Source organism: Salvelinus namaycush, chromosome 37, assembly GCF_016432855.1.
Source record: "Salvelinus namaycush isolate Seneca chromosome 37, SaNama_1.0, whole genome shotgun sequence".
In the NCBI taxonomy this organism is placed as follows: domain Eukaryota; kingdom Metazoa; phylum Chordata; class Actinopteri; order Salmoniformes; family Salmonidae; genus Salvelinus; species Salvelinus namaycush.
Genome location: NC_052343.1, coordinates 12,125,040 through 12,141,040, shown reverse-complemented (window position 1 = coordinate 12,141,040; position 16,001 = coordinate 12,125,040). Strand labels below are relative to the sequence as shown.

At 42.5% G+C, this 16,001-nt stretch overlaps 2 protein-coding genes across 3 annotated transcripts in view; both read right to left on the bottom strand.

Annotated features, from left to right (window-relative positions):
- LOC120031551 (myotubularin-related protein 11-like) overlaps positions 1-5,720 on the bottom strand; it is a 31,673-nt gene extending 25,953 nt beyond the window's left edge. Inside the window, exon 1 of the mRNA XM_038977355.1 lies at positions 5,273-5,720. Within this exon, the coding sequence (XP_038833283.1) occupies positions 5,273-5,329 (57 nt within the window). The 5' untranslated portion in view covers positions 5,330-5,720. The remainder of the gene's footprint in view (positions 1-5,272) is intronic.
- Positions 5,721-7,589: 1,869 nt separating this feature from the next.
- LOC120031072 (OTU domain-containing protein 7B-like) overlaps positions 7,590-16,001 on the bottom strand; it is a 32,031-nt gene continuing 23,619 nt past the window's right edge. For both annotated transcript variants that reach the window (XM_038976628.1, XM_038976629.1), the window contains exons 11-12: positions 13,617-13,695; positions 7,590-12,714 (exon numbers count right to left, since the gene is read on the bottom strand). In XM_038976628.1, coding sequence (XP_038832556.1) covers positions 11,257-12,714; positions 13,617-13,695 — 1,537 coding nt within the window. In that variant the 3' untranslated portion in view covers positions 7,590-11,256. The remainder of the gene's footprint in view (positions 12,715-13,616; positions 13,696-16,001) is intronic.

Sequence of the window (16,001 nt, the reverse complement as noted above, 5' to 3'; positions counted from 1 at the left end):
AGTGGCAGTCCAACACCACATAAACCTCACACTGTAGGGTTGAACAACGTCCCTCGCCAACAAGCACAACAAGGGGCCTGTGTGTATCTCAGGTAGTTACATTTTTACTAGTTAGATCATTAAAACACACTGTTTTAACATGTGGTGCTGCTGTAGAGGGAGGTTAGCCTGTTGGTTTATGTGGTATTGTCAATTTCCTCACATCAATAAGCAGGTTTGTGGCATTGTCGTAGGGGCTCCAAAAATATAAACAAGGATGTGGGGTCTTTTCTCTAAACATGGATTTACTTTGAAGTGTTTTACCTCTTGCCCCATTTGGAGCAACTCCTGAAACATAAACCAGACAAAAGTCGTCCTGAAACCCAAAACCGTTTCTGTCTAGCCGTGAGTCGTGGCTTTGCTTTAATGCTGCCTCTTTCTTTTGCTTTCAAGGAGCGTCTACGACAGTGTAATACATTTCCTACAACAGAAATAGTCACATCAAACACTTTATTATACTGAGAGAACAAAACCCCAACGACAAAACAATGAAAGAGATCCCACACTGTAAAAGACTACTGAGAATTCCACCTCGGAATGTGCAAAAAACAAGGAAGGAAAGGGATTTAAACATATAGGAGAAAATATGAATGTTTTAATGAATCGTGAATTCATATACCATTATCCACTTGCCCTGCTTAAAATACTGCTTTGAACCACTAGCTTACTCCACAGCCTGCAGAAGCAGTACTATAACTCTCCCTATGGACTCTAATGTGCCCACTACTCTCCATATAAATGAAGGTAGAGGGACTATTTATAGGCATTACTATGGTGTCTTGGCCTTATATCATTACAACGACCTCAGTATAGACTTGGTCTGCAACAAACACTCATTAACTGCCCTTAACGATAGTCCAAATTAGTTGTTGTTCATGGTGAGACATTTTGCATTCTAATCCTCTTCTGTATCCCTCTCCATTCAACTGTGTATCATCTAGTCCAAAGGAAACTGTATACTCAGTGATGCACTCACTGTGAAAGTAAGGTTCAAAGTTAAATCAGAGTGGCACGTGTGTGTCAGAGGGTGTATCTGGCGATACGTATTTCAAGCTTCTATTTGTCACTGTGCATGTGTCAGTACGTAGCTTAAGTATGTCTATTTGTAGACTGTAAAAACAGGACAAGTTTCAATAACTCATGTTTTAAATGTGCTTCTTGTTTAACAAAAATGTGTGACTCTAGCAACTCATAAACATACAACTCCCACATTGGGTGTTGCCCAAAACAATCTAGACACTTGAAATGGACAGAAATAGGCTACTATCCTTATTTCACGCTTTCCCTAGGGGATAGCAGTATCGGTTAATAGTCACCCAATGTACGATCAATAAACCCTTGAAAACAAGCCTACGTCTTGTTTACTAATGAGAGACGGCATTGTTTTGTTCAGTTTCCGCATGGGAAGCACCGCCAGTTCCATAGCTTGTTTCAGGATCTGAGGTCTTGGCCCTATGGGATTGGGTGTGTGAATACCATTTTGGCTCTCTTTTATGAGCCCTCCTGGATCTCCAGCCACTCTGAATAGAGCTGAGCCCGCCTCTTACATTTTCACTACTGTGGCAGTTGCATTGTGTTGTGTGGCTGACTGACTGCTTCCAGATTCCAGCCCATAGACTTATGTTCTAGCTAGCTGAGGAGCCAGCATGTGAACAATTCAGGGGAGGGGAAAGACAGAGAGTGGGAAAACAACAAGCCTGGACTGTAATTATGAACAGAAACATGCAAACCTCCTTATAACCCAATCAGTCTGCATGTGAAGTGAAATGGATGGCAGGACTTTTCTTAACCTTATGTAATTTCTCAATGGTAACTAATTTGGTATTACTGTAAATAGCCTACATACACAAGAATTACAACACTATTCCACAAATGTAATTTAGTTCAGTATTGGGGTGCTGTAGCCTACTTATTAAATACAAAATGAGAGCGACAAAGGTTTCAGATCCATAGACAACTCATTCCTAATTTCTATTCAGTGCGTTTCTAAACCTCAACACGTTAGTGGAAGTGAAACCAGAGTGTGTAGGTGTATAATATTCAGGACATCACCATATGTTTCTCTACAGCCACATTGCAAACGTTTATTTAAGATGGCTAAAATAAACTGCCGTCTCTGTTAGGCACTTATATTCATAATCAAATTCAAAACCTCCTGCTCCTCAGGCTGTCGTTTCCATGGCAACGGTCAGATGTTGCACTAACCACCCCCACTCCACATGTGAGCAGAAATGCCTGAGGGTGGAGTTGAGGCATCTGTTATCGTTTCCCCCTGCGGCTTCTCAAAATAACCATGGAGGAAGAGCTAAGCAGCACAGGGCGCACGAGCATAAAATTAAAAATTCGAAATAAATATCTAGGCTATGACATAAACCATCAATGTCATAAGCAGTCCACCAATTTTCCCCAAGGTTCTTCGATTTAGATTGGTTTTAATTGTATTGGGCTTATAGACATGTCCCTCGCCCCGAATGTGCTCACATAGACACAGTCTTCCATGTAATGATGTCCAAAACTCTTGTCTCTCTTGTAAAGAAGGCAGCAATGCAGATTTACAAAGACTTTTCCAAAGATGGGCGTGACAAAGCATGTTGACTGACATACTGTAGGTAAAAGGTTGATCCCTTTGTGGTGGTATAACAGAGTTGAAGGCATCAACAGTGTAGACAGACCCATCCAGAGCTACACCACTGTTCTGTGCAACAACAAAACATTCAAGGCCACAACACATGATGAAAGATCTCAGAAATAAACCTGAATGTTAAGAAACCACAGGTCTCTCTGCGGTTCATATACACTGCTCAAAAAAATAAAGGGAACACTTAAACAACACAATGTAACTCCAAGTCAATCACACTTCTGTGAAATCAAACTGTCCACTGAGGAAGCAACACTGATTGACAATACATTTCACATGCTGTTGTGCAAATGGAATAGACCAAAGGTGGAAATGATAGGCAATTAGCAAGACACCCCCAATAAAGGAGTGGTTCTGCAGGTGGTGACCACAGACCACTTCTCAGTTCCTATGCTTCCTGGCTGATATTTTGGTCACTTTTGAATGCTGGCGGTGCTTTCACTCTAGTGGTAGCATGAGACGGAGTCTACAACCCACATAAGTGGCTCAGGTAGTGCAGCTCATCCAGGATGGCATATCAATGCGAGCTGTGGCAAGAAGGTTTGCTGTGTCTGTCAGCGTAGTGTCCAGAGCATGGAGGCGCTACCAGGAGACAGGCCAGTACATCAGGAGACGTGGAGGAGGCCGTAGGTAGGCAACAACCCAGCAGCAGGACCGCTACCTCCGCCTTTGTGCAAGGAGGAGCACTGCCAGAGCCCTGCAAAATTACCTCCAGCAGGCCACAAATGTGCATGTGTCTGCTCAAACGGTCAGAAACAGACTCCATGAGGGTGGTATGAGGGCCCGACGTCCACAGGTGGGGGTTGTGCTTACAGCCCAACACCGTGCAGGACGTTTGGCATTTGCCAGAGAACACCAAGATTGGCAAATTCGCCACTGGCGCCCTGTGCTCTTCACAGATGAAAGCAGGTTCACACTGAGCACATGAGCACATGTGACAGACGTGACAGAGTCTGGAGACGCCGTGGAGAACTTTCTGCTGCCTGCAACATCCTCCAGCATGACCGGTTTGGCGGTGGGTCAGTCATGGTGTGGGGTGGCATTTCTTTGTGGGGCTGCACAGCCCTCCATGTGCTCGCCAGAGGTAGCCTGACTGCCATTAGGTACCGAGATGAGATCCTCAGAGCCCTTGTGAGACCATATGCTGACACATGCACATTTGTGGCCTGCTGGAGGTCATTTTGCAGGGCTCTGGCAGTGCTCCTCCTGCTCAAAGGCGGAGGTAGCGGTCCTGCTGCTGGGTTGTTGCCCTCCTACGGCCTCCTCCACGTCTCCTGATGTACTGGCCTGTCTCCTGGTAGCGCCTCCATGCTCTGGACACTACGCTGACAGACACAGCAAACCTTCTTGCCACAGCTCGCATTGATGTGCCATCCTGGATGAGCTGCACTACCTGAGCCACTTGTGTGGGTTGTAGACTCCGTCTCATGCTACCACTAGAGTGAGAGCACCGCCAGCATTCAAAAGTGACCAAAACATCAGCCAGGAAGCATAGGAACTGAAAAGTGGTCTGTGGTCACCACCTGCAGAATCACTCCTTTATTGGGGGTGTCTTGCTAATTGCCTATAATTTCCACCTTTTGTCTATTCCATTTGCACAACAGCATGTGAAATGTATTGTCAATCAGTGTTGCTTCCTAAGTGGACAGTTTGATTTCACAGAAGTGTGATTGACTTGGAGTTACATTGTGTTGTTTAAGTGTTCCCTTTATTTTTTTGAGCAGTGTATATATATATGCGCCTTTAGTGATAAACTGTGTGATGGTAGCAGCTTCCTGGATGATTGCTTCCTGGCCACCCAAGCTCAGAATCACATGAGGTGCTGCTGAAGAGTAGTTTGGAGTGGTTTAAAAAAAAACTGGCATCTCTCTATGCATGATGATCCAAGGTCTTGAATATGTAGGCTAATCCCACTTGACGAAGTCAATTCATATTCCCACATTTCATTCTTGTCATATAATACTGTACAGTATGCAACTGTACACTATGTGCCTGTAGTGTTTAAGTTTTGGTTTAGTCCTCCATCAGCTCCAAAATGTTATTTTTTTTCTCTAAATACATATGAACCATATGGGCATTCATAGCACATGCCATCATTTGGTATGGATAATAATTCATACAATCCAAGCAGGAAAAATTCATCAGTGCACACGTACTGCCTGCCTCTTTACCGTATAGAAACATTGTACATAAAACAAAGAATGCTACGATGAACAGCTTGTATTTGTTGCTATACAAAAGGAAAACAACCCCCTCAGTCCCAGACAGTAAGAACAAAAGGCCTTCAGTCTGTCTGTGGAATGTAGGTTATCAAACCATTAAACCGTTTCCACAAGTAATACGTCTTAAAATGTTTCATAGAATTCGATACAATGTGTCCAACTAATTCGACAATGTAACTAACCATTCTGAACACAGCAAAATATCTAGGTGGAATCTACACTCTACATCTGTGTATATAGTCCACCAATGATGGAAGAAAGTATTTCAGTTTATTATTCTCATTGGTACCGAAAAAGTTCAGCCAGGGAAAGCTACCTTTCAGAATATGAAGAAAATAAAACAGAATATTAAAACATTGCGTCGAAAGCCTACCTTTATATCTGGAACCATTTGTCTCACTTTGAACGTGGTTTTGGATCCCGTTAACATTTTGACGTCCAATATCCAACTCTCCCGGCACGAACTACAGAAAGTAAGCTATCAGACTTTAGTTCATTTACATTTTTCCGATGGCGAGAAGAAAAAATGCTTTTAATCGCTCCATGTCTTTTTCAGGAAAACATAAGAAACGGTCCACTTTCTTCGAATGTCAGCGAGACCATGCATCACCGGTTTCGAGAACAGAGGTGGTCTCTGAATTAGAAACTAATTTCGTTTCTTTCACGTTTATCATTGCCGAAAGCATCCATGTATGTATGCTACTGTGTAGAGCACGCCCCGCATAAATGTACCGCCTGTCAGGAATATTTGCTTATAGTTGTCAGTCACTGATATGGGAAAGAATTGTATACCTCTCTCTGCTTGTCCCTTTTGCGTTCCGTTTGTTGTTTCCCTCGCCATAGTTAATAAAATGACACACACCAGTGAAAAAAGCAAGTGCAGTAGAGCCTCTTAAAGGGCCAGAAGTGTAAAAAGCATCTAATAGGAATCCTTTTTTTTAACCAGTAGTGTGCTCTTCACTAATGGTCCTGCAAATTAAGCCACAAGGTGTGCATGTTCGGTTCCATCCTGCACTACACCTTATTCAGGTAATTAAGGTATTGGTTAGTTGAATGTGTCAAGAGCACTGGGACTAAAGCAGTTCAGTTCTTCAGGACTATGAAGAACGCTGTGGTGACATTTTGAATTTGGGGTTTAGGAAAGGTGACTGTATGTAGAGCTTTTGAAGTAAGCCTAGTTTTATGGAAATCTTGATGGTTCAAATGGGCCAATTAATAGGTTGTTGCATACAGGCCTATACACAGATGCACAGATATTTCTAAATACAAGTGTTTTGCCTCCAATGCTAATATGTCATTTGTAATTGACAAACTGATTCGCTGAAATTAGAACTTTCGAAAATCACCTGAAGCTCAGAAATAAAAACGTGATATCTTAGACTATCAGTCTCATATAGATACTTATCAGCCGCATGATACCATTTTACAGGATCATACATGCTTATAAAATAGTTGTAAATCATTATACCCATGTTACTAATGCAGAATGAGTTGGATGCTGCATTTGTAGTATTCTGTAAAATGGCATTGTCACTAAGTGTTCAACTTTTCGCCTACCTTGAGAATTTCAAACAAGAATGGAAGCAACGATGTAAACATAAGAAAATGCCATGAGGATGACTAAGCTTAAAGAGCACAGAAGCAATAAAAGCAATATTTCAAAATCTACATAAATTACCAGTAGTTTCAACCAGCATACAACTACATACAAAATAAAAGCCCTAAAAAAAAGGTACACATTTGTAGGCGTTAGTCTTATTAATCTTAACAAAGGCAAGTGATGGATGAGTGATACAGTACCTGCAGTTGATCCTTTGATAAATGATGAGCGTCTGAGGAATGGCTGCTCTGTCATCGGAACTGACAATGTAGAAAGGTAGTACTGCAGTAATGCAGACAGATGCTATTGGAAGAATATTCCAGTGGGAATGTACTGCATAAATTCCTTTCGATGAGCAAATAGAAATTCTAAATGGATGAAGTACAGTCTGTCCCTCCTAACAGACAGGTGGGGAGACCGTGTCCTTGTGAACGAGCTATAAATCCAAATCTCGTTCTACCACATGGGACCCTATTCAATATTAAATAAGGGTCTCCAATTTCTCTAATACATAGAACAGCTTCAGACAGTGTCGGCTGCCTCATCTGGGTGAAAGTTTACGTCTGTGTAACGCTGTAATAAGTTGTTTCTAATATGTAAAAACAGCTTTTGCTGGTTAAGTCCCTCTTGCTTGGTTGATTTGAGTGTTTCAACAGTCGATAATTGGACAATATAATCCAATAGTTTTGAACATTTATATCCACTGGCTGGCATCAGATGTAGATGAATCGATGTACAAATTGTTAGAGTCAATGTAATCTCAGTTAACCCAGAACTAAAATCTGGTGTCATTTGGTCAGATGATCGATAAATGTACTGGACTATGGTACCATTTATGTTTACGTCGTCTGGCCACGAAAGATTAGAAATCAATGGTGTCACAATTACATCATCCTTAGATCAAGATAATACCAATTCTCACCTTTCATCCAACATTATTGTACATCCAATGAGCACATTGAAAAACAGACAATCCCTTTTCTGTACATCTCTGGAATACCTACCATACATTTGTAACCCCCCCCCCCCCCCACCCAAAAACAGTCAGAAACAGAGTAAAACTTTTGGGATTGCCATCATGTTGTTGAAATACAATGAGAATTTATTCAAACAGTGCAACATTTTTTTTGTAAAAATTTTAATCAGATGTTCTTTCCATCCAGATTGCACTGTCACAGCCTCTCCTCTCCAAACATGAAAAGATGAAGATAAAAAAAACAGGTCAGAAAACCAGGACTGCCCAAATCAGCTCAAAATAATGCACAAATTTGGTTAAATGGATAGTCATTTACATGCAACAGTTCCAGTCCCATGCAACTAAAGTATCCCAGGTTCATGTTGCTGATGACTATTCTGTCCCATAGAAATGAGATAAAATGTACAATATAAAAATAATGGGTCAGTTACTTAGTATTACAAATTCAAAGCCATCTTATTCCGAGAGAGGGATTGCAGCAAGAGCATAGGTTGAAAACACCAACAATCAAGTATTGAATCATTGCTGTAATGTGTTAGCATTGCATGGATTGGTGTTGAGATTTTTTTTTTTAAATGAACACTTAAAATTCAAATAAAAACAAACAAATAAAAGCCAGTCTGCTTGACACGTAAGAAAGAACATACTAAAAGTTCAACTAAACATTCCAAAAGGAAGCTTCTGAAAAAAATAATCTCACTATAAATATATATTCTCAAATCATATCGTCAGGTCAGCAAGGAGGAAACTAGTTTGCTAATGAGAAACTTTTGAGTTTAGGAGTCTCTTTTGTGATCAACCTTGACAACCAAACTGTCCATTTTGGTGAATACTGACTCCTCCATACACCCAGGCTATTACAAGCGTATCTTCCACTAATTTTAGCATCCGTCAATATAGATTATCTTTAAAAACATTGGGTTTACAAAAATAACTTGAACATATACAACCTCACTGTCATTTGTTTTTTATACAAAAATGTTTGCAGTCTAAGTCAAATGTTCAAGATGTTGTCTGTAAGCCATCCAATTCTTAAAAAAAAAAATTGTTGTTGATGTAAGCAAATATTATTACATTGGAAGGAGAGGAGAAAGCTCGCATACACCCATTTCTTAGTTAGCCATCATCTTTTCATTAAAGATGACCTGTTGTTTGTGCCTTATGAGCTGCAATTTTTTGTTGCAAAATGGTTTCATACAGCGTAAGCGCACAAACACACGCACACACCCCACGTCACACAGAAATATTGTTTGGGATATAGCTTAATGGTTTTGTGGGGAATGGTTGGTTCCAATTCAAGATGCACATGCCACCTCGAAGTCATGGAGCATTCCCTTGAAGGGTGACTATTTTGAGCCGCATGTTTGAACTACCTCTCAAAAGACAAATGTTACTTAAAAAGAGAGAGAAGAGTCCCTCATACCCTTGGCAATAATTTTTTTTATTTTTATAAACTCAAATCTTAGTACCCTTAAATTGTTCTCTTTTGTATTTTTGGTTAAGTAGGGCATGGAAACTTCCAGGAACATTGAATACAAATACAAGAGCGCCATCCATTGGGTAAGGCAGTGAATTGCATACAGACATTCTCTCCCTATTGTGCTTCAAGTGAAAAGAGTTTATAGAGTCAGGAAGATTGGTCTTCCTCATGATTCTACATGGCTCATTGGTAATAACACGGCTTGGATGAGAAAGTGTTAATACATTGGTGATGAGAAAAACAAATCAATTCCTAATCTGCAAATCATTGAGTGTAACACAAGACCAAAACGGTATCTAAAAAATGTGATATGTTCCAAACTCCAGAATTATTATTTATATATATATATATTTTTTTACATTTGATCTCTAAATCACTTTGTTATGATCTTCGAACAATGACTCCATGTCTGGGTGCAAAATGAAAATAATTAAAAACAGGGGCTTTACACTGAGTAGGGTACAAAAAAGAGAAACTGCAGCAAAAACGAGTATTGTACACCTGATGCACATTTTGTAAAACATACAAACAAGATTGTAATGCCACAAGGACAAGACTGAAAAAGGCAACTAGGAAATAGAGTTAAACCACAACACTGGCACCAAAAAGCTGTTCCCATGGTAACTGAATCCTTAGCGAAGGGGTTCTAGCCCATGCATCTGCCCTCCCGCAAGTAGAGGTGGCAGTGTCTACAGTTCTGACATGACCTAAGGACAACATAACAGTCAGATACCTTCAAAACGGTAACAAAATATCTACGGACATTAGGAAAGTGCTTGAATTTGTGCAGAAAGAGGTTAAGCGACAGGTGTCAGTCACTTGTTTGGAATCAACACAATGCCTTCAATTAGGACTTGAAGGGGAGTTGGGTTAAACAATCCAACTTGTTTTTAATCGTATCAATGGGGTGTCCATGTCAGGAATTTGGGGTTTGCCATAAGTAGGTATTCATGAAAAGTTTTGAATATTTAGGCTAAAGTAACACAGCCCTATGGACAAGATTCCATAAAATACCTGTTACCTTTCTCAGCCACAAGAGAAGCAGAGACTAATTGACAGTTACAATGTTACAATGGACAGTGTCTTTTTCAACCAAAATGTGAACGTTCATCAGTTTAGCATGTACTGATTACCTTGAGGTCTTGAGCTGAACATGCGAGGGGAGTTGGTTTTGAATGCCGGTTTAGTAGTGTTGGATGACCCTAAACGTACCAGCATATTATTGAAATGCCTCATTTTCATGATGGATATAAATTGACAAAAACAAGCCAGGAACAGTAAGATTCTAGAAACCTTACTAAAAACTGTATATTAGCCATTCGGGAATATCTACCGCAGTACTCCGCCATGTATGTTCTATAATTGATACTGGGAGACATCTAAAAATGGTAGAAGTTTAAAAATGTACTTGACTGACATCTGGACACAGTGGTGAATTTAGATTGGATGGCTACTTTGCCATAAAAGGCATCTTAAGGATGGATAGGGCTATCTGTTTGCCTGTTTATATTTGAGATGAACTTGTATAGAGGGGGTCTGTTGCATTCTGGAATGTTAGCAGCACCATTGAAGCCCACAGAACAGCAACTACTGTAACATAATACTGTAGTTTCAATTTGCATTACAAGAGCGAGGACCAACGCAAAAGAAACCCAACTATTCATCAGGAAAGAGCACGGTTCATTCCCAAGTCATACATGAGCACCCGGTAACAGTAATGCCTTAGGCTAGTTCGTCTGCATACATCTCTAACCCTCTGGTTGAATAGACAAGACATCGAAGGGCTGATTCATATGTTAATATACCACCAATTTACAGGGCCAAATATAGGTCGTCTCCACATATGGAGAAGAGTGATAATCAAGAAGTTTCTGGTTGTGCTCGTGCAGTGTTAGTTTGTGTGTGTAATGTGAACGTCAGTGTGCGTGTATCGCCTGCCGTATACATTCTCTCCACCAGGAGGAGACAGTTGCAAGGCGACGAGGGGACAAAGTGGAGGAGAGCCTGCAGTTCTCCCACACACACACACTGCATAAGAGCCACAGCAAATGTAAGAGATGTGCACAGTCCTATTGTCTAACGCTCGCCGCAGCGGCCGCCAGCCACAGCCCCCTTCTCTCCAGTCTCTGAAGTCACTGTACTGATCCTGTTCAGGACGCTCTCAACACACAGTGTTGCCTTTAGAGAAGGACGTGATGCGATGAGAGGGCCAGGCTCTGTATCGTCCTATAGCAAGAAACCTCATCCATCAGTTTCCTTGTGGTTGGTGGCCACAAAGCCAGTTCTGGTCAGTCCATCTGTTCAGAACCTGTGGATGGCTGGCTCCGTCTCCCTCTTCAGCTCCTCTCGGTAGCAGCAGGAGCAGTAGTTGCCCGTCTCGGGGTGTCCGTAGTAGTTGCAGCTGGGCGTCCGGCAGCGGCTGGACAGGCCTCCGGCGCTGCCCAGGGAGTAGTGCCTGACCGGGAGAGGCCCGCTGCGAGGAACATCCAGGCCGGAGCGCACGTCCCGGAATCCGTTAGTGTAGCCCCCGCCTACAGGCTCTGAGGTGGGGTAGTCTGGAGGGTCGTGCTCGGGGAGGTATGAGGGTGCGAAAGAGGGGATGAGGCGAAAGGGGCTGAGGGGTACCGGTGCCTGCGGGGGGTGGTACTGGGGGTGAGGGGGGCCCTGCGCCATGGGGCAGTGGCGGGGGAGGGTGGCGTAGGAGGGCAGACCGGGATAAGACGAGGCTGGGGAGCCGCCTGCAAGCTGGCGCCGCGTCTCCATGTAGCCGTGCATGTGTGGGTGCTGAGTGAGTGGGGCCGGGGAGGGGGGCTGGTCCATGAAGGTTGGCCGGGGGATGGGCACCACGCCGGAGTAGAGTGAGGGGTTGAATGAGGACGACTTGAGGTTGCTGAAGTTGGGCGGTGAGCTCTCAGCCGGCTCCTCTTTCGGTTCATAGGTGCGGTAGCCCACCTCTGTGCCTGCCGTTGCCGCCTCCTTGGGCTGCTGGACGCCGTTGGTGCTTCCTTTCCGCTCTGCCTCTCGCCGCTGCTGCTCCTGCTCTACCCGGAAGCGCTCTTCAGCGTCAGACAGATAGCGCTGGATCATCTCCTCCTGGAAGGGCTGGCGGTTGCTGGTGGTGAGCAGGCCAGCGAAGATGAACTTCCTCTCGCCCTGCATGGCCGCCCGCAGGATGCCCAGGCTCGCCTTCACGTCGGTACTGTACTTATACGGGTCACTCTCGCTGCTGCCGCCGCCCGTGCCATTCTGACGCTCACTTCCCGACGACGGCGAGCACTTCCCAGAGTCCTCAGAGGCGTGGGCCGAAGGCGAGCTGTCCTTGCTGCCCTTCCGCCCCCTCAGCGAACCTTTCTTCTCTGTGCCCTCCTGCTTGGCCCCGCCGCCTCCTGCATTCTTCCCCGTCATCAGCCCGCCCACGTTCTTTTTAAGCTTGCTGCCCAGGCTCTTGCCGAAGCTGCCCAGCTTGTTGGCCACAGAGTCAGCCCTCTTCTTGTCTTTGTCTTTCTCCTTCTTGGGCTTTTCCTTTCCCCCCATACCCGTCGTCAATGTTGCCGAGCTGTTACTGGACGAGCTGGAGGAAGAGGAGCTGTTCTTAGTCGACACACCTCCACCTGCGCTGGCCGCCCCTGCTGTCGTCATTGCATCACCGTTGGAGCTGCTGCTGACCGACTCCTTGTCGGATTCTCCTGAGTCGGGAGGGGTGCGGGCGTCCTCTCCTGCAGAGGCGGTGGGGGACTCGGGCTGAGCCAAAGGTGCCTGCTGAAAGAACAGACACACCGATGATGAATTATAGAGAAATAAAAAAGAAACAGGGAGCGGGTGTGTGTGAGTGATGCAGAGAGCAACAGAGAGATTAAGAGCAGGAGTGAGAGGTGCAGATGACTCGGTTCAGGAAGCTTCTTTGCCATTTCTATAGATTCTATTGGAAAATATACATGCTATAATTGGAGAGGGTGGAACCTACAATGAAGATAATGATGACACTAGTTCACACAATGGACAGTTATAAAAACGGTCCTCTCTGCCAAGCCCCATAACCGTGACAACCGAAGATCTAAAGGTAACACCAACGTCCTCGTTTTTATTGGAAAGTCAGAGAATACCTCAGCTCTTCAACAGCGATCCTATTGCTACTTCTCACTAGAGGTTAACGGTGAAATTGCCATGAGGTTGATATCCTTTCTAACTCACAGCATTAGATTGGAATGCACGAAAAGGCCATTCAAACTATTTAGTGTGACGTCATTTTATGTGTGGTTTGTTTTCAACATAGGGTTTGTGAAGCAGAGGGAATGACTACCGACTAGAACAAAACAGAAAATTACAACCCACATAATACCAGAAACCCACACAGTTATGTAACACAGTAAATAGCTTATCTACATATCTCTCATATAATCTTTTCATTTCAATTTAACCATCCATTACAACATGCTAAAAACGTAACCAGGTAGGTAACATATGATCCAAGCTTCACATTCACGATCAATTTAGAGGGGGTGTTCAGGTATGCTATTGTTACAAAATGATCTGCAACCAGGGCTGAATCCAAACCGACAACTCAAATGGTCACTTAGTCTCCCATTGACATCAATGCATGACTGAGGGAAGTGTGTTAAGAGTTAGGATTCCCCCTTAGCGAATGAGAACACGAAAGATACCTCACAGGGCAGGGGCAGCCAGGTGACAGTCATGTAGCTGTGTAGCAGCTGGAGCTTTGCCTCCAGGGACAGGGTCACACTGAGGGAGGAAGACAGACAGGTCAAAGTTCAAAACGGAGGGTGAAATCGCCTTGTCGTGCCCCTAACAGTAACACCATGTTGGGTGAAACATTTAGAGAAAAGGCTGCTTCCCAGAATATTACATGCATCATTTAGAGAAAGGGAAATAAGAACTAGGCTACATAGCTGATGTCTGGAAACATGACAGTTATTCAAACTAGGCTAATGGCGTGGCATCTGTTCAAGTCTTGAGGCCCAAACGGCTCACTTGAAACTATGTAACCTTTGATAATGGATAAATACTGTGTCAGAAATGTAGCCAACATGAATGCATAATTGTGTAGAACTGAAATTCTAATTCCCCATACAAATCTTTCTATAATCCATTTTCAGGCAAACTATGTACAGTGCCTTCAGAAAGTATTCATACCCCTTGAATTATTCCACATTTTGTTGTGTTTCAGCCTAAATTTAAAATGGATTAAATAATCTCACCCATCCACACACAATACCTCAATGGTATACCCCACGTTTTTAGAAATGTTTGCTAATTTATTGAAAATGAAATAAAGAAATCTCATTTACGTAAAGTATTCACAACCGAGTCAATACATGTTAGAATCACCTTTGGCAGTGATTACATCCGTGAGTCTTTCTGGGTAGGTCTCTAAGAGCCTTGCACACCTGGATTGTACAATATTTGGACATTTTATTTTTTTATTCTTCAAGCTCTGTCAAGTTGGTTGTTGATCATTGATAGACAGCCTTTTTCAAGTCTTGCCATAGATATTCAAGCTGATTTAAGTCAAAACTGTAACTTGGTCACTCAGGAACATTCAATGTCATCTTGGTAAGCAGCTCCAGTGTATATTTGGCCTTGTGTTTTAGGTTATTGTCCTGCTAAAAGGTGAATTTGTCTACCATTGTCTGTTGGAAAGCAAACTGAAGCAGGTTTTCCTCTAGGATTTTGTCTGTGCTTAGCTCTATTCCGTTTCTTTTTATACTAAAAAACTCAATAGTCCTTGCTGAATACAAGCATACCCATAACAGGATGGAGCCACCACCATGCTTGAAAATATGAAGAGCGGTACTCAGTGATGTGTTGTTGGATTTGCCCCAAACATAATTCTTCGAATTCAGGACATAAAATTCATTTCTTTGCAGTTTTCCTTTAGTGCCTTATTGTAAACAGGATGAATGTTTTGTAATATTTGTATTCTATATAGGCATCCTTCTTTTCACTCTGCCATTTAGTTTAGTATAGGGGAGTAGTGCTGAGAAATTAAATTCAAGATATTTTTTGTTTTTTAAAAGAACTAATCATGTTGTTGGTTCAATTATTTTAAATCCATTTTTTCCCCGTGAGCTCAATGCACACATTGCCGTTTCTCTAGAGATAAATCCGATCCAGCCTGAACTGTGCGATGTAGTAGTGAGTTGTAGTTTCCAGCAGACAAATATTTTACATATTTTGGAACTTAAAATAATTACAATTAACTACAATGACCATAATCCATTGCACATCTAATTTTCCGGTCTTTCTTTTACGCCTGCTACAGAAGACACACAAATGTTTGATCGTGATGGGACATAGAAAGCAGCTGTTGCTTCGCTAGTTAGCTCTACCTGAAAATACAGCAGTCATAAAAGTATGCCATAAAAGTATGCCTTTGAAGAACTAAAACAAATTGGGATTTTGTCAGAAAGCAGCTCTACAGAGATGAGGACTTGGAATGAATTAAAGCCATAAAACAAATGTAATATACACAACTGAAATATTAATAAAGTAATGTGAATAAATGATAAGCAGTAATGGACAGTCCACTACCATCATGTGACTTTAATTCATTGTTTTATTCGGTGTTACAGCATTCAACCCAAATAATCAAAACGTGATTCTTTTTTTATAATCAAACCAAAATGACCTAAAAAGCACCAATCGCTCAGCACTATTGTGGAGTAACTACAATGTTGTTGATCCGTCCTCAGTTCTATCAAAGCCATTAAACTTTAACCGTTTTAAAAAGTCACCATTGGCCTCCTAGTGAAATCCCTGAGCGGTTTCCTTCTTCTCTGGCATCGGAGTTAGGAAGGCTGCGTGTATCTTAGTCACTGGGTGTATTGACACACCTTCCAAGTGTAATTAATAACTTCACCATGCTCAAAGGGGTATTCAATGTCTGCCTCTTTTTTTATAAAAAAAAAAAAATGTATCTACCATTAAGCGCTCTTCTTTGCGAGGCATTGGAAAACCTCCCTGGTCTTTGTGGTTGAATATGTGTTTGAAATTCACTGCTCGACTAAGAGACCTTAAAGATAATTGTA